Here is a 15,107-nt window from a genome sequence, read left to right as displayed (position 1 = left end):
CATACCATACTCCATTAAAGCTATCCACCAAAGCTATCTTTTAACAAGTTTATTACATACCATACTCTATTAAAGCTATCCACCAAAGCTATCTTTTAACAAGTTTAATACATACCATACTCCATTAAAGCTATCCACCAAAGCTATCTTTTAACAAGTTTAATACATACCATACTCCATTAAAGCTATCCACCAAAGCTATCTTTTGACAGGTTTAATACATACCATACTCTATTAAAGCTATCCACCAAAGCTATCTTTTAACAAGTTTAATACATACCATACTTTATTAAAGCTATCCACCAAAGCTATCTTTTGACAAGTTTAATACATGCCATACTACATTAAAGCTATCCACCAAAGCTATTTTTTGACAAGTTTAATACATACCATACTCCATTAAAGCTATCCACCAAAGCTATCTTTTAACAAGTTTAATACATACCATACTCTATTAAAGCTATCCACCAAAGCTATCTTTTAACAAGTTTAATACATACCATACTTTATTAAAGCTATCCACCAAAGCTATCTTTTAACAAGTTTAATACATACCATACTTTATTAAAGCTATCCACCAAAGCTATCTTTTAACAAGTTTAATACATACCATACTTTATTAAAGCTATCCACCAAAGCTATCTTTTAACAAGTTTAATACATACCATACTTTATTAAAGCTATCCACCAAAGCTATCTTTTGACAAGTTTAATACATACCATACTCCATTAAAGCTATCCACCAAAGCTATCTTTTGACAAGCTGCAGGTGATATTTTAACAATGATCCCATGTGAATGTTGTTCTTCCTGTAAAATGTCTATTTCACTCTGTTTTAACGGGAGAACAGTCACCAATCCTGGCGATGATGTAATCCTCTGTCTCTCACGTAATGATGTCTGTCTTACAATCACTAAAAAGATAAACAAGTATATAACAGACATAATCAAGCACATATTTCAACACTTATAAGATAAATATCAATATGGTGCTCTGTTTTTTTTGTTTTAAATATAAACAACAGAGTCAGTAGTTTTACAATCAGAGCCCTTGTAAAGATTGCATTTATTTATAAAGGTTAATTCAAGATTGCAGTGTATTAAGCATTTGAAGGGAACAAAAATATAATGAACAAAGAAAGATAATTCCATATTTAAATATTACTTTTGATATTTTTAGAAAACATACCAGATTCAATTTATGTCATTTTCCTTACAAATATAAATGGTTATACACATACATGACTCAAAATTATTAACATTTTGTTTATTTGAGTATTTCATTGATATTTTTTTTTAATGTTCATGGATAGGTTGTATGGAATATTGTTTTCAATACTATTTGTATTATATATCCCCAAAATGTTACATCCTACCATAACATAATCACTATGGCTAGTCACAGTAGCCAATTCATTAGAATGGATTAATATGTCATGGTACGAAAGTGGAGTCTCAAATACATTCAGTTTGGTCTGCACATAGGTTTTTGTATAAAAAGTGAGATTGCTTGGAGAAAAAGTAAAGAAAAGCAGTGATTTGTGTTCATCAAAAACTCTGGTCATAAGCCTTCTGTGGATGATAGCTTCTATTGTATATATGAAAAAGAAGGTATAATTGCCAATGAGACAACTCTCCGCAAGTGACCAAATGGCACAGAAGTAAACAACTAAAGGTCACCTTACAGCCTTTAACAATGAGCAAAGCTCATATCCCATAGTAAGCTATAAAAGGCCTGGAAATGACAATGTAAAACAATTCAAACGAGAACAGTATTGACCTAGTCTATTGTGTTCACACCTGCTTTTTTTCTCTTTTTTTTTTAATTACCACTAAAAAAACAAAAAGGACTTCTTTGTTTTTAAAATATTGTGGATTTATTATTTTTTGTGGGACACTAATTTTAATGAATTTTGAAGGTAAACACATTGTTATCCAAGATTTCTATTGTTCAATGAATTAAAAACATTTCTATAAGTTTGTATGCCAAGTTTTGCAAAATCAAGAAATAAAATATCCATGAAATTAATTATTTCCTTCAATTCACAAAAATTGGTACACATGAAAAAAAAATGAATCCACAGTCATCACACATTCATAACTTCTAGTGAAGCTAAACTTTTCATTCTTACCTTTGTTTGATGCTTCTGGGTTAATATTACAGGGCACATACACACTCTGACTACGGTTATTCATAGCAGTTGAATTGGTTCGTCTTGGTGGCAGAGGTGGCTCACCATGACGCATAGTGGCATCTTCATAATCATGTGAATCATTGTCCTCATCATCATTATCCTCAGCAGACGTCTGTCGCTTAGGAACATTAAACTGGAAGCCATCATGGCTTGGTGAGGAACCAAGAGCATTACTCTCAATATCACGACTAATGAAAGTTGGTTGGGGTTCATGCTTTACCTTTACAGATCTGGCTCTTTTTGGCACTTGATAAATTTCGTCTGTTTCTGTAGAAATTGGTTGAAATCCATTCTTTGATACTGGTTGAGATCCAATACTGGAACCAAGATTTAAGATTGGTTGTGAAGCAACAACAGCTTTTGGTTGAGAGGTTATTCCAGGCATTGGTTGAGAACCAAACCATTTCTTATTTAACACAGGTGAATATAATGCTTCTCCAGTATTTTTGCGCACAGGTTGATGAACAGACGACATGTAGTCATACTGCTGTGGCATTATCAAAGATCGTGGGCGTTCCTGTTTTCCAGAAGCGAGTCTTGACTTAGGTAACAGTACATTTTGTGCCTCCTTGCCTTTGTCTTCAGAATGTCTAATTTTTGGTGAGTGTGATGTAGTTCTGGAGTGACGAGGTTTTGGTGATGGGGTTGACTGCTTCTTATGAGATATATCAGTCACATTTATTATGGATTTATGAACAGTAGGAAATTCTATACCAGGATCATTAACAGGTGTTGTTGGTGAGGTTGGTGATGGTGGCAAGTCATCAAGATCATTTTTGGTGGAAACAGGTTCAAATTTTGATGGCATTTTAAGTGACTCAATTAATCTCCGAGGAGTTTCAGGGGAGGAGGAATCAGATCTTGCATGATCAAAATTTAAATTCAAAGGTGGGGGAATTGTATATTTTGAGCTTTGCTTAAAATCAGCACTGCCACGGGATTGTTCTTGAATGGAATTCAAATTACTATATAAATCAGCCTTTGCTATTTCACTTTTGTTCACCGGAGGAGGTAAACATTTTCCAAAGTCATAAATATTTTCCTTCACAGGCTGAGTTCTAACAGGTAAAGGAACAGTTTCTGTAGTCTTTTCATGTTTTTCTGACACCTTTTTGGAATTATTACTTCCTGCTTTATCAAAATTTGCATAGCCTGGATCTACTTTCTTTTTCGATGCATTTCTTGAGTTCCTTCTAGGAGGTTTGAGGGGACTAGCAGTTCCTTGAGACTCTTCATCGTTAATCGTTGTTTCTATTGATGTAGCTTCAGTATTAATGCATGCATTAGTATTGGAATAAATATGATCTTTATTTTGATTTTGATTTGTATTATCTTTTGAATGTCCCTTAGACACAGGAATGTCCGTAGAATTAGTATTGCTGTAAATGTTTTCATTTTTAATATTGTTATTTGCAAGATCAGCCTTTTTGTCAACAAATTTTCCATCATTATTTTTATCTTCACCACAATTAAAACCTGAATAGATATTTTCTTCAACAGCTATCTGACTTTTTCTTTTCTCAGAAGAAAGTTCATCGATGTCTTTTAATTTAGAAATTCGCTTGGGAAGTTCAACTATTGGATCAGAACTTGTTTTCTCAAACAGAGGTTGTGTGTCACGAACATCAAAAGCTGCCTCATATAAACCCTCGTCTAATTCATCAGTTGTATAACTTGACAGGTCAGTTAATGTATTTCTATTTGAATGATTACATTGTGTACCCTGATCATCAAAGTCAAATGCTGATTCATAAACATCTTCAGAATCTGGTTCTGGTTTGGGTTTTAATTTGTTAACTTGACTGTACTGAGGTTCTGAAGTACCAGTGGTGACTGGTTTATTCCTGTGTGGTCTAGCTGGTAACTGAGGTGTACCATTTGCATATTCTGCTGGCAAACTAAAAGACCTCAGGGGCAGTGAGGCAACTGATCTGGAGTGTAATACGAAAGGATTTTCAGTTTTTGATATTGGTTTTAATGTATTACTACTAAATGCTTCTAACTTTTTCTGTTTAAAGAACTCTTCATTGACGAAATCGTCTTCTGACGTGTCTGGTTCACTGTGTTCAGACTCTGGTTTCTCAGCAACTACCCAGTCTAAAAATAGTTCAAAGAGTTATAATCCACTTATATCAAAACAATAGTTAAATTGAAAGTAACAATATATATTGACTATTGTATAGGCTAAGACTGAAACCAAAAGCTTGCCACTTCCTTATCTAATCCTTACATTGTGTTAAAACAATAAACACATTTCAAGATCTGTCTTTACTACAACTGTTCCTCATTTTGTATAAATTGTCATTAGAAAATCAATCACTTCTGGTCTGCCAAAGTTTTGCAATAGTTAAAGTTCAAGTGTACACCACTGTAAACATCCTTGAAATTATATCGACATATTACAAAAGTGACTTTGCAGTACACGTATAGGTTTTACTCATTGTCGAGGTTGTATGGTGACCTATAGTTTATTACTTCTACATCATTTGGTTTCTGGTGTATATTTGTCTCATTGGCAATCATACATATTTTATTTTCAAATGGAAATACTGTGGATTCATTTATTTTCGTGGGTACCGATTTTCAGGGATTAAGGAAAACTTACATGTTCGTGGATATTTAAATTTGTGTTTTTTCTGAAATCTGCATAAAAGCCTACGCTAAATTTGCTATAAATTCGTTGAACTTTTAATTTTGTGGTCCGCCTGTTCCCACGAAATCCACGAAAATTGATATACAAAGAATAATAATGAATCCATAGTATGCAAGAAATTTATTATCTGCAATATATGGATAATTTCATTAAACTCTAGATATAACACATGCCATTACATCTGTTGTATTGTTCTGTCAATTTAGAAAAAGGTTTGCCCTCTATATAGGAATATTGTAGATTTGTCTTACTTCCGAAAAAAAAAGAAGTTTATTATTGAATACATTTTAAAATATACCTGAATTACAATATTCTGCTCCTGCTCTGGGTTGTAAGGGCACCAGTCCATTCTCTCGAGGAACAGGTGGGGCTGGTTCAGAGGGAGGAGGGGTGGGAGTGGCTGAATCTCTGTCTTCTATTGGTGGAGGACTGGCTGACTTCTTTGGTTTGTATCTTACTGGATAATCACTGTATATGTGTTCTGATGGCACGTGTTTCTGTTAAATATAAACAAATCACTGTATATGTGTTCTGATGGCACGTGTTTCTGTTAAATATAAACAAATCACTGTATATGTGTTCTGATGGCACATGTTTCTGTTAAAATAAACAATCACTGTAAATGTGTTCTGATGGCACATGTTTCTGTTAAATATAAACAAATCACTGTATATGTGTTTTGATTTTAAGAATAACAACATATCTTACAGCATTATCACAGCATATGTGTTATGATGGCATATGTTTCTAATAAAAATAAACAACATATCTTACAGGATTTCACTGTATGTGTTATTACTACCATTTTAGCAACAAGGTGCATGACAGTCTCTGGTACAGAACACTACAAAATGATTTAAATCTGAATCACACTAGATCTATATATAGACACCTGTCTTTTGTTGGTCTAGTCTTTTGGTTTTGTATGTCCTTGAGTTTTTGTCTCATTGATATAAACCACACAGCATCTTTATATATGTAAAATATCATTTAGGAATATCAACGTTCTTTAAATAAGCATTACTTAATTATCTTATATTGCTTATGTTATGTTCATCTACAGATTAAAAAAGGTTACTGAAGGAATACAAACAATGGCAATTAATGTGTTATCATTTAATATACTCACTAAAGCTCCATAATTTTGAAGTGTATGTTCCAAAGTCCTACACCAACTTAACATCACCTCCCTGAAAAAAGAAAAAAATACAAATTATACACATGTATAGAACTGTTTTTAGTCTTTCTAAAATTGAGGTTCTGAAATTAAAGTTCAATATATATTTCCAAAGATATCTGGTCCAATAATCATGAAAAATATGTAATAGACATCTCAAAAATGTTTCAATCTTTAATTGAGGAAATTGCTGCTATGTATGTAGGTAGTTCTCATCATTTTGAAAATTTCTTACCCTACGGATTTCTCTTTCTGATGATAATAAATAGTACTTGCATTTTTACCCTTTGTTCTATTTCTAGCATTGGAAGTCATGTTGTTTGGTAGGCTGTATCACCAGACAAAATTGTAAAACTTGATATCATAAGGATGATTGTGGAAAAGTTTGGTGTTATTTATCCTGATAGTTTCAGAGGAGATTATATTTGTAGATGTTAACAGAGGATGAATGATGATAAACAAAAATAGCCATCTGATACATGGAGCAAAAGCTGACACCAACTCTTTGAGTCAGGTGAGTATTATATATTCAGTTATAATCTAAATTTTTAGTGTAATATCCCAAACAAGAACAATGTTTACAAAAAAACAAGCAAGGACATGTAACTTTTCAAGATAATAAGATGGCAATAAATATAATTGATAATTTACCTTGAATCTGCTGTTAATTCTAGAACCCTGTCTTGTAGAAATAAACAGAATGTCCAGTTTCTATTGTTACGACCCAGAGTATAAGTAACTTTAGTGCATTCGTAAAGATCAAAGTTGTTGATTGGCTGAGCTGTGAAAACATGCTGCTCTTTCTCATAATACTCTAAATATGGACGACGAATTCGAAGACCAAACACAAACCATCTTGTTGGTTCAAACAGCTGTAAAACAAAGCATAAAGACTATAATGATATAATCTTACACGCAATGTATGATATAAACATATATTCTTGGGATTTTTAATTACAATATGATGAAACATATGGTTTACACTGGGAGCAGCATGGTTATAACCAGTAAGTTGACTAGTGAAAGTTGAACGAGTACATATCAAAAGCCAGTGTGTTCAGTACATATATTGTGTACACAGTATCATGTTTTACCTTGTCATGTGATGGACAATTATTTGTTAGATACTATAATATTCTAGAAAATCCCTCTTTTTACAGGTATTAATATTTCAGATATTTTGTTTTCCACATTAGATCTCAGAAAAGTAGGAACCATTGGACATTCCTAATGACAGTTTTAATAAAAATGCAGAAAAAAAATATTAATGAAAAAAAATCTGTTTGTTTGATTGTTAATACATTACTTTTATAAAATGTAAAATTTTGTACCTTGAGTCGTGGTCAACAATTCCCATTTGACAACGAAAACCTTTATGTATGATCAACATTACAAGAATACTGTTTTAATAATTCTAGTTATATAATAAACCACTGACTCTTATGACAAAAGACTAAAGAAATTTAAATTATAAATGTGTCATTAACATTTAATATAAAACCCACCTGTAGAAAGCTGTTGGCTGGATTACTTCCAGGAGCTGTTGGTCTGGATTTCTTTAAGTAACCCTGTTTAATGACGTTATCCATAACATTCTACTTGATCAGCAACATCATAATAACCTGTAAGATCAAACAGTAAATATATTCCAACAATTGAATTTCTCCAGTTCTCTACCCAATTCCCTGAAACTTCACAAGATATGTGCTGCACAATTTGGGAGCCTACATGGTGGAAATCCCCTGCAAATACTGACAGTTGGCAGGTATGTCTGCAGATTTATTAACACTTACAGTACATATACTATCTTCCAGGGAACATTTTTGTGAAGCCTTGCATAAATGGAGATAATTTTTAACATGCAAATACATTTTTAGCTCACCTGGCCCGAAGGGCCAACTGAGCATTTCTCACCACTTGGCGTCCGTTGTCGTCTTTATCTTTTTACATTTGAACTTCTTCTAGAGAACCACTGAATTGAATGAAATCAAACATGGCATGAATATATGTTCCTTATGAGGTGCTGACCAAGTGTTGTTACTTTGTAGCCGATCCATCATCCAAGATAGCCGCCAGTGGGGGACTTAGTTTAACATAGGACCCTAAGGGAAATGCATACAAATGATTTCTTTTAGAGAACCACTGAATGTAATGAAAATCAAACATGGCATGAATGTTCCTTCCTTATGAGGTGCTGACCAAGTGTTGTTACCTAGTAGCCGATCCATTATCCAAGATAGCTGTCAGTGGGGGACTTAGTTTAACATAGGACCCTAAGGGAAATGCATACAAATGACTTCTTTAAGAGAACCACTGAATTGAATGAAATCAAACATGGCCTGAATGTTCCTCATGAGGTGCTGACCAAGTGTTGTTACTTTGTAGCTGATCCATCATCCAAGATAGCCGCCAGTGGGGGACTTAGTTTAACATAGGACCCTAAGGGAAATGCATACAAATGATTTCTTTTAGAGAACCACTGAATGGAATGAAATCAAACATGACACGAATGTTCCTTATGAGGTGCTGACAAAGTGTTGTTACTTTGTAGCCGATCCATCATCCAAGATGGCTGCCAGCGGAAGACTTAGTTTAACATAGGACCCTATGGGAAATGCATACAAATGACTTCTTTTAGAGAACCACTAAATGGAATGAAACCAAACATGGCATGAATGTTCCTTATGAGGTGCTGACCAAGTGTTGTTACTTTGTAGTTGATCCATCTTCCAAGACGGTCGCCAGTGGGGGGGACCTAGTCCAACATAGGACCCTATGAGAAATGCATACAAATGACTTCTTTTAGAGAACCACTGAATTGAATGAAATCAAACATGGCCTGAATGTTCCTTTCCTTATGAGGGTATATTGTTACTTTTAGCCAATTATTTTTTTTAAATGATTTCAAAAACCCAAGTACATTTGTAGAATCAGGTGAGTAATACAGGCTCTTGAGAGCCTCTAGTTTATTGTACTCAAGATGAAAGATTTAATGCTTTAGACATGTTTGACCGCACAAAACTTTATAAGGATTTCAGTGGTTGTAAAAAAAATTGTCATAAACCAATGATACCGGTAAAGTATAACAAAAAATGTATACATGCAAGTAAATATTTTTAGAAGCATAAGGTGAAATAATTCATTAAATTTTGTACCTTGAAAATAAATATTTTAATCTGACAAGTTTAATTTAAAGAAGCAGGGATTGCATTAGCTTTCACCACCATGACCACCGTCACAAAGTTACATGTAGATTTTTTACTTCAAATGGCAACAGTTGTTTATCTTACTCATGGTGCCTCTATTTTCCCCATGTCAAAACTATCATGTTTGACTAACAGTAATTAAACTATTATCAAAGACCAATACAGGAAATATATGTACTCTGCAAGCATGTGTCAAAAATCATCTGTACATGTACAGGTTCATTAACTTATTGCTTCAGTTTCCTTAAATCCTTAAACAAACTTATTGTCCCTAATCATGCATATAGATTGTATTTGTAAGTATTTGCTTTTAAACAAATTATCAACTTATTTAATTAAAACATGCACCTGATAAACTACAGATCAATTGCCATTTCTACCATCTATGAAAAAATTTGATTGGTTGATTGTTGGTGTTTGATCATCAATTTTAAGTGCCACTTTGGGCTATTTTGTGGCAGTAAGTTTTTATGGGTGGAAAAAACAACTGACCTACAATAGGAAAACTTACAATTCTAGTCAATTAAGATTGAAGTTGAGTGCACCTGCACGAGCAGAGTTTGAACTCACAACCTCAGTGTTGACTTGCTAGTAATTACAATAAAAGAACTGCTTAGACAACTTGGCCACTGAGGCCCCTATGAAAAATTGAAAATAAATACATGTACAGTACGTACCAGGGTTTCCCCTGGGTGAATTATTTTTTTCGCCACCTCTTTCGCCAAAACAATATATTTTTCGCCACTTTATAATTTTTTTCGCCAAGTAACACAAAAATATTTTTTTTTTTAAATTCTACTTTTTTTCGAGCCCCCCTCCCCCAACAAAACAAAACACCTTATCACTTGAAGTTGATCCTTCGTGCAAGGTGAAGTCATTACATTGAAGGGTAACTCATGCCAACCTTTTGAATAGATTTCTTCATAACGACAGTTTTCTTTTCTACTTCTAGACCATCGTAAAAAAGTCAAACTATATGCTTGAAACACGTGTGTCACTGAATCGACTTTAAAGTACCCACTCAAATCAAAGATCTATATGAAATTTAAATGATAAAGTTTTAAATCAGAGACCTTCTTTGCTCTTGAACATTTTTCGTCATAACAACAGTTTTCTTTTTTTGGAATATCATTAAAAGAAGGAGAGGAAGCGCAAAATTTTTGCTTCTTACACGTGCGTCGCAACGCGGTTATAAATCCCTTTTGTGGCATGAAGCCATTTAACCAAATCATACATTCAACACCTTTATTATTTAGTCATCTGAAGTCGGTAGCTGACCATAGCTATAAATGCATTAGCTGATTATTGCTTTTCTGTCAAAATCTTAACGAGTTCAAGGTGAATTCTGAGTATTGTCTGATCGGTAAAGTCAGAGAAACTCGAAAAAAAGTAAATAAACAAGATGGCTGAAAATAAAATCGATATATATATTTCTTTCGCCAAATTCTTTCGCCAATGACGAATTTTAATCGCCACAATTATTATTTTTTCGCAAATTGCGAAAATGTCGACCGCCAGCGGAAACCCTGGTACGTACCTTATCATGCTTATACTTAAATGAAAATATTTCCATATTCTAAACTTTGAAAGGAAAAAAATTACATTTTTATCACTATTACATGTATTACAACAGACATCCCTGGTGTTCAATAGACCACTTTCGAGTTCATCCGTCACCGGAAAAAACTCGTCAATTATACGCGCCTTTATCACCGTCATTTGTGCGTTTAGGGGCATCGTCACTTCCTTTCAATGTTGAGCGAGTGGTTGGAAAACTATAATTCTATATTGTACGAATTATTCGGCAAATTGAATTCTCAAAATTGACAATCAACACTGCTGTCATTAGGGAATTGTCAGTAAGTACCTACAGAGCAACCATTATTTCTAGTTTATCCTGCACAAAGACGATCACTAAGACGCTTGATGAACGTAAATAGTGCAGGGATACAGGCGAGCCCCTCTATCTGTTAAATGACGTCATAAAGGCGTGCATAATTGACGAGTTTTTGCCGGTGACGGATGAACTCGAAAGTGGTCTATTACTTTTTAAAACTAAATGAATAGTTTTGGTACATTTGTATTTCTTTGAGGTTAAACATGCAAGATATGCTAAAATGTATCACTTTCTGTTTCATAATAGTAAATAAACTTCCATGTTGTGTTGTGCTTACTAATAAATTAAGATAAGGAAGGCGTCTTGTGCCAATGTGGAAGAATTAGTGTTCAGAAAAGAATGTTTAATTCTATCATTTTAAAATAGTACATGTATGAATTGAAGATATACAATGTACCATGTGATGCATGTCTGATTATCTGATAGAAGGGGGATACATGAGGGGGGGGGGGGGGGTCAGAGGGGTCCTGATCTCGAAATACCGAGCTGAAAAACATGAAATCCTGACTTCTTTAAGTTTGAAAATAGATTTCAGAATCACAAAAGGGTCAATCCTGAAATCCCAAGCTTAAATCGGTGGCCGGGTGATACCTTTCCTCATCAATTTTAATCTACATGTAGCATACATGTAACACTGTTCATGATAAATTATATAAGGCATGAATATGGAATTGTTACAGATCAGCTGAATTATCTACATGTATTGTAAGGATCTTACAAATTAATGTAAAATGTAGTCACAGAAATAATAATATTATAAATACATCTGAACCAGTGAAGACTCTACAAATATATTTTTAGCCTTGTAATATAAGGATTAAGATAAGGAAGGCATCTTGTGCCAATGTGGAAGAATTAGTGTTCAGAAAAGAATGTTTAATTCTATCATTTTAAAATAGTACATGTATGAATTGAAGATATACAATGTACCATGTGATGCATGTCTGATTATCTGATAGAAGGGGGATACATGAGGGGGGGTCAGAGGGGTCCTGATCCCGAAATACCGAGCTGAAAAACATGAAATCCTGACTTCTTTAAGTTTGAAAATAGATTTCAGAATCACAAAAGGGTCAATCCTGAAATCCCAAGCTTAAATCGGTGGCCGGGTGATACCTTTCCTCATCAATTTTAATCTACATGTAGCATACATGTAACACTGTTCATGATAAATTATATAAGGCATGAATATGGAATTGTTACAGATCAGCTGAATTATCTACATGTATTGTAAGGATCTTACAAATTAATGTAAAATGTAGTCACAGAAATAATAATATTATAAATACATCTGAACCAGTGAAGACTCTACAAATATATTTTTAGCCTTGTAATATAAGGATTAAGATAAGGAAGGCATCTTGTGCCAATGTGGAAGAATTAGTGTTCAGAAAAGAATGTTTAATTCTATCATTTTAAAATAGTACATGTATGAATTGAAGATATACAATGTACCATGTGATGCATGTCTGATTATCTGATAGAAGGGGGATACATGAGGGGGGGTCAGAGGGGTCCTGATCCCGAAATACCGAGCTGAAAAACATGAAATCCTGACTTCTTTAAGTTTGAAAATAGATTTCAGAATCACAAAAGGGTCAATCCTGAAATCCCAAGCTTAAATCGGTGGCCGGGTGATACCTTTCCTCATCAATTTTAATCTACATGTAGCATACATGTAACACTGTTCATGATAAATTATATAAGGCATGAATATGGAATTGTTACAGATCAGCTGAATTATCTACATGTATTGTAAGGATCTTACAAATTAATGTAAAATGTAGTCACAGAAATAATAATATTATAAATACATCTGAACCAGTGAAGACTCTACAAATATATTTTTAGCCTTGTAATATAAGGATTAAGATAAGGAAGGCATCTTGTGCCAATGTGGAAGAATTAGTGTTCAGAAAAGAATGTTTAATTCTATCATTTTAAAATAGTACATGTATGAATTGAAGATATACAATGTACCATGTGATGCATGTCTGATTATCTGATAGAAGGGGGAAACATGAGGGGGGGGGGGGGGTCAGAGGGGTCCTGATCTCGAAATACCGAGCTGAAAAACATGAAATCCTGACTTCTTTAAGTTTGAAAATAGATTTCAGAATCACAAAAGGGTCAATCCTGAAATCCCAAGCTTAAATCGGTGGCCGGGTGATACCTTTCCTCATCAATTTTAATCTACATATAGCATACATGTAACACTGTTCATGATAATTATATAAGGCATGAATATGGAATTGTTACAGATCAGCTGAATTATCTACATGTATTGTAAGGATCTTACAAATTAATGTAAAATGAAGTCACAGAAATAATAATATTATAAATACATCTGAACCAGTGAAGACTCTACAAATATATTTTTAGCCTTGTATCACCATCACTGCTGGTGATCTGATGGATAAAATCTGTTGTGAAGTCGTCACTGATTCAAACATAAGGCAGCAACCATTTGATTTTCTGTGGGGGGGGAGGCTATGTTTTTTTTTGGAAAAAAAAGTTTGTTTCCAGTTTTCAATGGTTTTTGGTGAAAAAAATAATTTGTTTTTGACCCTGAGAAAAAAAATTGTTTGTTTCACCCTTAGCTGCCACTATATGTAATGCTAAAATTGAAAGAAAAAAATCAAATGGTTGCTGCCTAAATGTATAAATGTATACACACCATTTCAAGAAAAAAAGGACATGTTTTAATTAGAAAAAAACTTATATTCATCCCTCACTTTAGACTATAGGAAGTTAAATTTAAATGTTATAATTCTATGCCAAACCTGTTTGAGTACCTGCAGCAGGCAGTGAAGTGGCTGTACAGTTTATTACCAATAAAATAATACTTCATTAGTCAATGAATATGAGATAACTCATTAGACCATTGTGATTTGCATTTGTCATGTCATACAATTATTTACGCCATTAATTTAATGTTTCAATTAAGTGATTAGATGAGTCATCCAGTCAGTCTCATCAACAAGCTTGGTGACAGGTGCCCCAATTAGTAAAATCTACAGGTGGCATTGTTATACATACATTACGACTAAATATTCATTTAAAATTATTTAGATGCGAAATTAAGTTTATCATTGTATCAAAAAATAGCATGTTACTTTTAAACAAGCAGATAACATCAGTTTGTACTATTTACGCTCAGCTTCTTCCGTGTTGATATTTTTGATCAAGGGAGATAATTATTGAACCACTTTTATAATTTAGCTAAATACCAATAATCTTCTTTATTATATACTGATAGAAAGGGGCGGATATAAAGTACCGTCGAGCCTAAAATAATAAATGAATCATACTGTTCAACGAATAAGATTATACGTATATTACCATCATTATATACATAACATGCATCTTTCAGATACAATAGTGTTTTAAGAAATTGTATTTGAAACCAAAGGACACGAGGCGGAGCATAATTTTTACCATTTTACCGTCATTGCTTAGTTAATAGTTGTAAAATTTGTAAAGATAGTTGTTGAAGTCATATGAAACTTCAAATTAAAAAAAAATGCGTAGATTTTTTTTATAACTAAATGGCTAGTTTTTATTATAAAACTTCTGTACGTATACTTTTATCTTAAGAAATTTCTATAATTTGTCCATAAGAAGTTTACATTTATCAATTGCTTGTCATTTTTTAAAGGACTGATTTTTGGCTATAGTACCCAAACATGTTGATTATATGTTAGACTTGTTTTTCCTGGAGCAATAAAGCGGTTATCATAAAAAAAAATCTCTCTTTAACTTGAACACAACATTAATAACTTCCCTCACATATCACACAGTTTTAATTTTATCCTATTTTTTTTTTTGGTAACATAAACGTACGGTTACGGTCGTATATTACAAAATTCAGTAGTTTTGTATATCCTGTTATCCAAAGCCGTATCAAAATTGTATTATAAGTTGTTTGAGCCATGCAGAGATATATGTCTCTGTTTGAGCTAAAGTGCAAAGATGGTTTA

The 15,107-nt window shown here is 33.2% G+C and overlaps 1 protein-coding gene across 2 annotated transcripts in view; it reads right to left on the bottom strand.

Moving 5' to 3' along the window:
• Window positions 1-15,107, bottom strand: part of LOC134716225 (uncharacterized) — a 29,387-nt gene that overhangs the window by 10,957 nt on the left and 3,323 nt on the right. Inside the window, exons 1-7 of one of the 2 annotated variants that reach the window (XM_063579086.1) lie at window positions 14,244-14,329; window positions 7,530-7,646; window positions 6,676-6,896; window positions 5,977-6,037; window positions 5,146-5,344; window positions 2,132-4,291; window positions 721-913 (exon numbers count right to left, since the gene is read on the bottom strand). In XM_063579086.1, the coding sequence (XP_063435156.1) occupies window positions 721-913; window positions 2,132-4,291; window positions 5,146-5,344; window positions 5,977-6,037; window positions 6,676-6,896; window positions 7,530-7,613 (2,918 nt within the window). In that variant the 5' untranslated portion in view covers window positions 7,614-7,646; window positions 14,244-14,329. Of the gene's footprint in view, window positions 1-720; window positions 914-2,131; window positions 4,292-5,145; window positions 5,345-5,976; window positions 6,038-6,675; window positions 6,897-7,529; window positions 7,647-14,243; window positions 14,330-15,107 lie in introns of those variants that run through there. The other variant, XM_063579085.1, reaches the window with a different exon arrangement.

The sequence above is a fragment of the Mytilus trossulus genome, chromosome 4 (assembly GCF_036588685.1).
Source record: "Mytilus trossulus isolate FHL-02 chromosome 4, PNRI_Mtr1.1.1.hap1, whole genome shotgun sequence".
In the NCBI taxonomy this organism is placed as follows: domain Eukaryota; kingdom Metazoa; phylum Mollusca; class Bivalvia; order Mytilida; family Mytilidae; genus Mytilus; species Mytilus trossulus.
The sequence above is the reverse complement of the archived record's forward strand: the minus strand, read 5'-3'. Positions and strand labels throughout refer to the sequence as shown.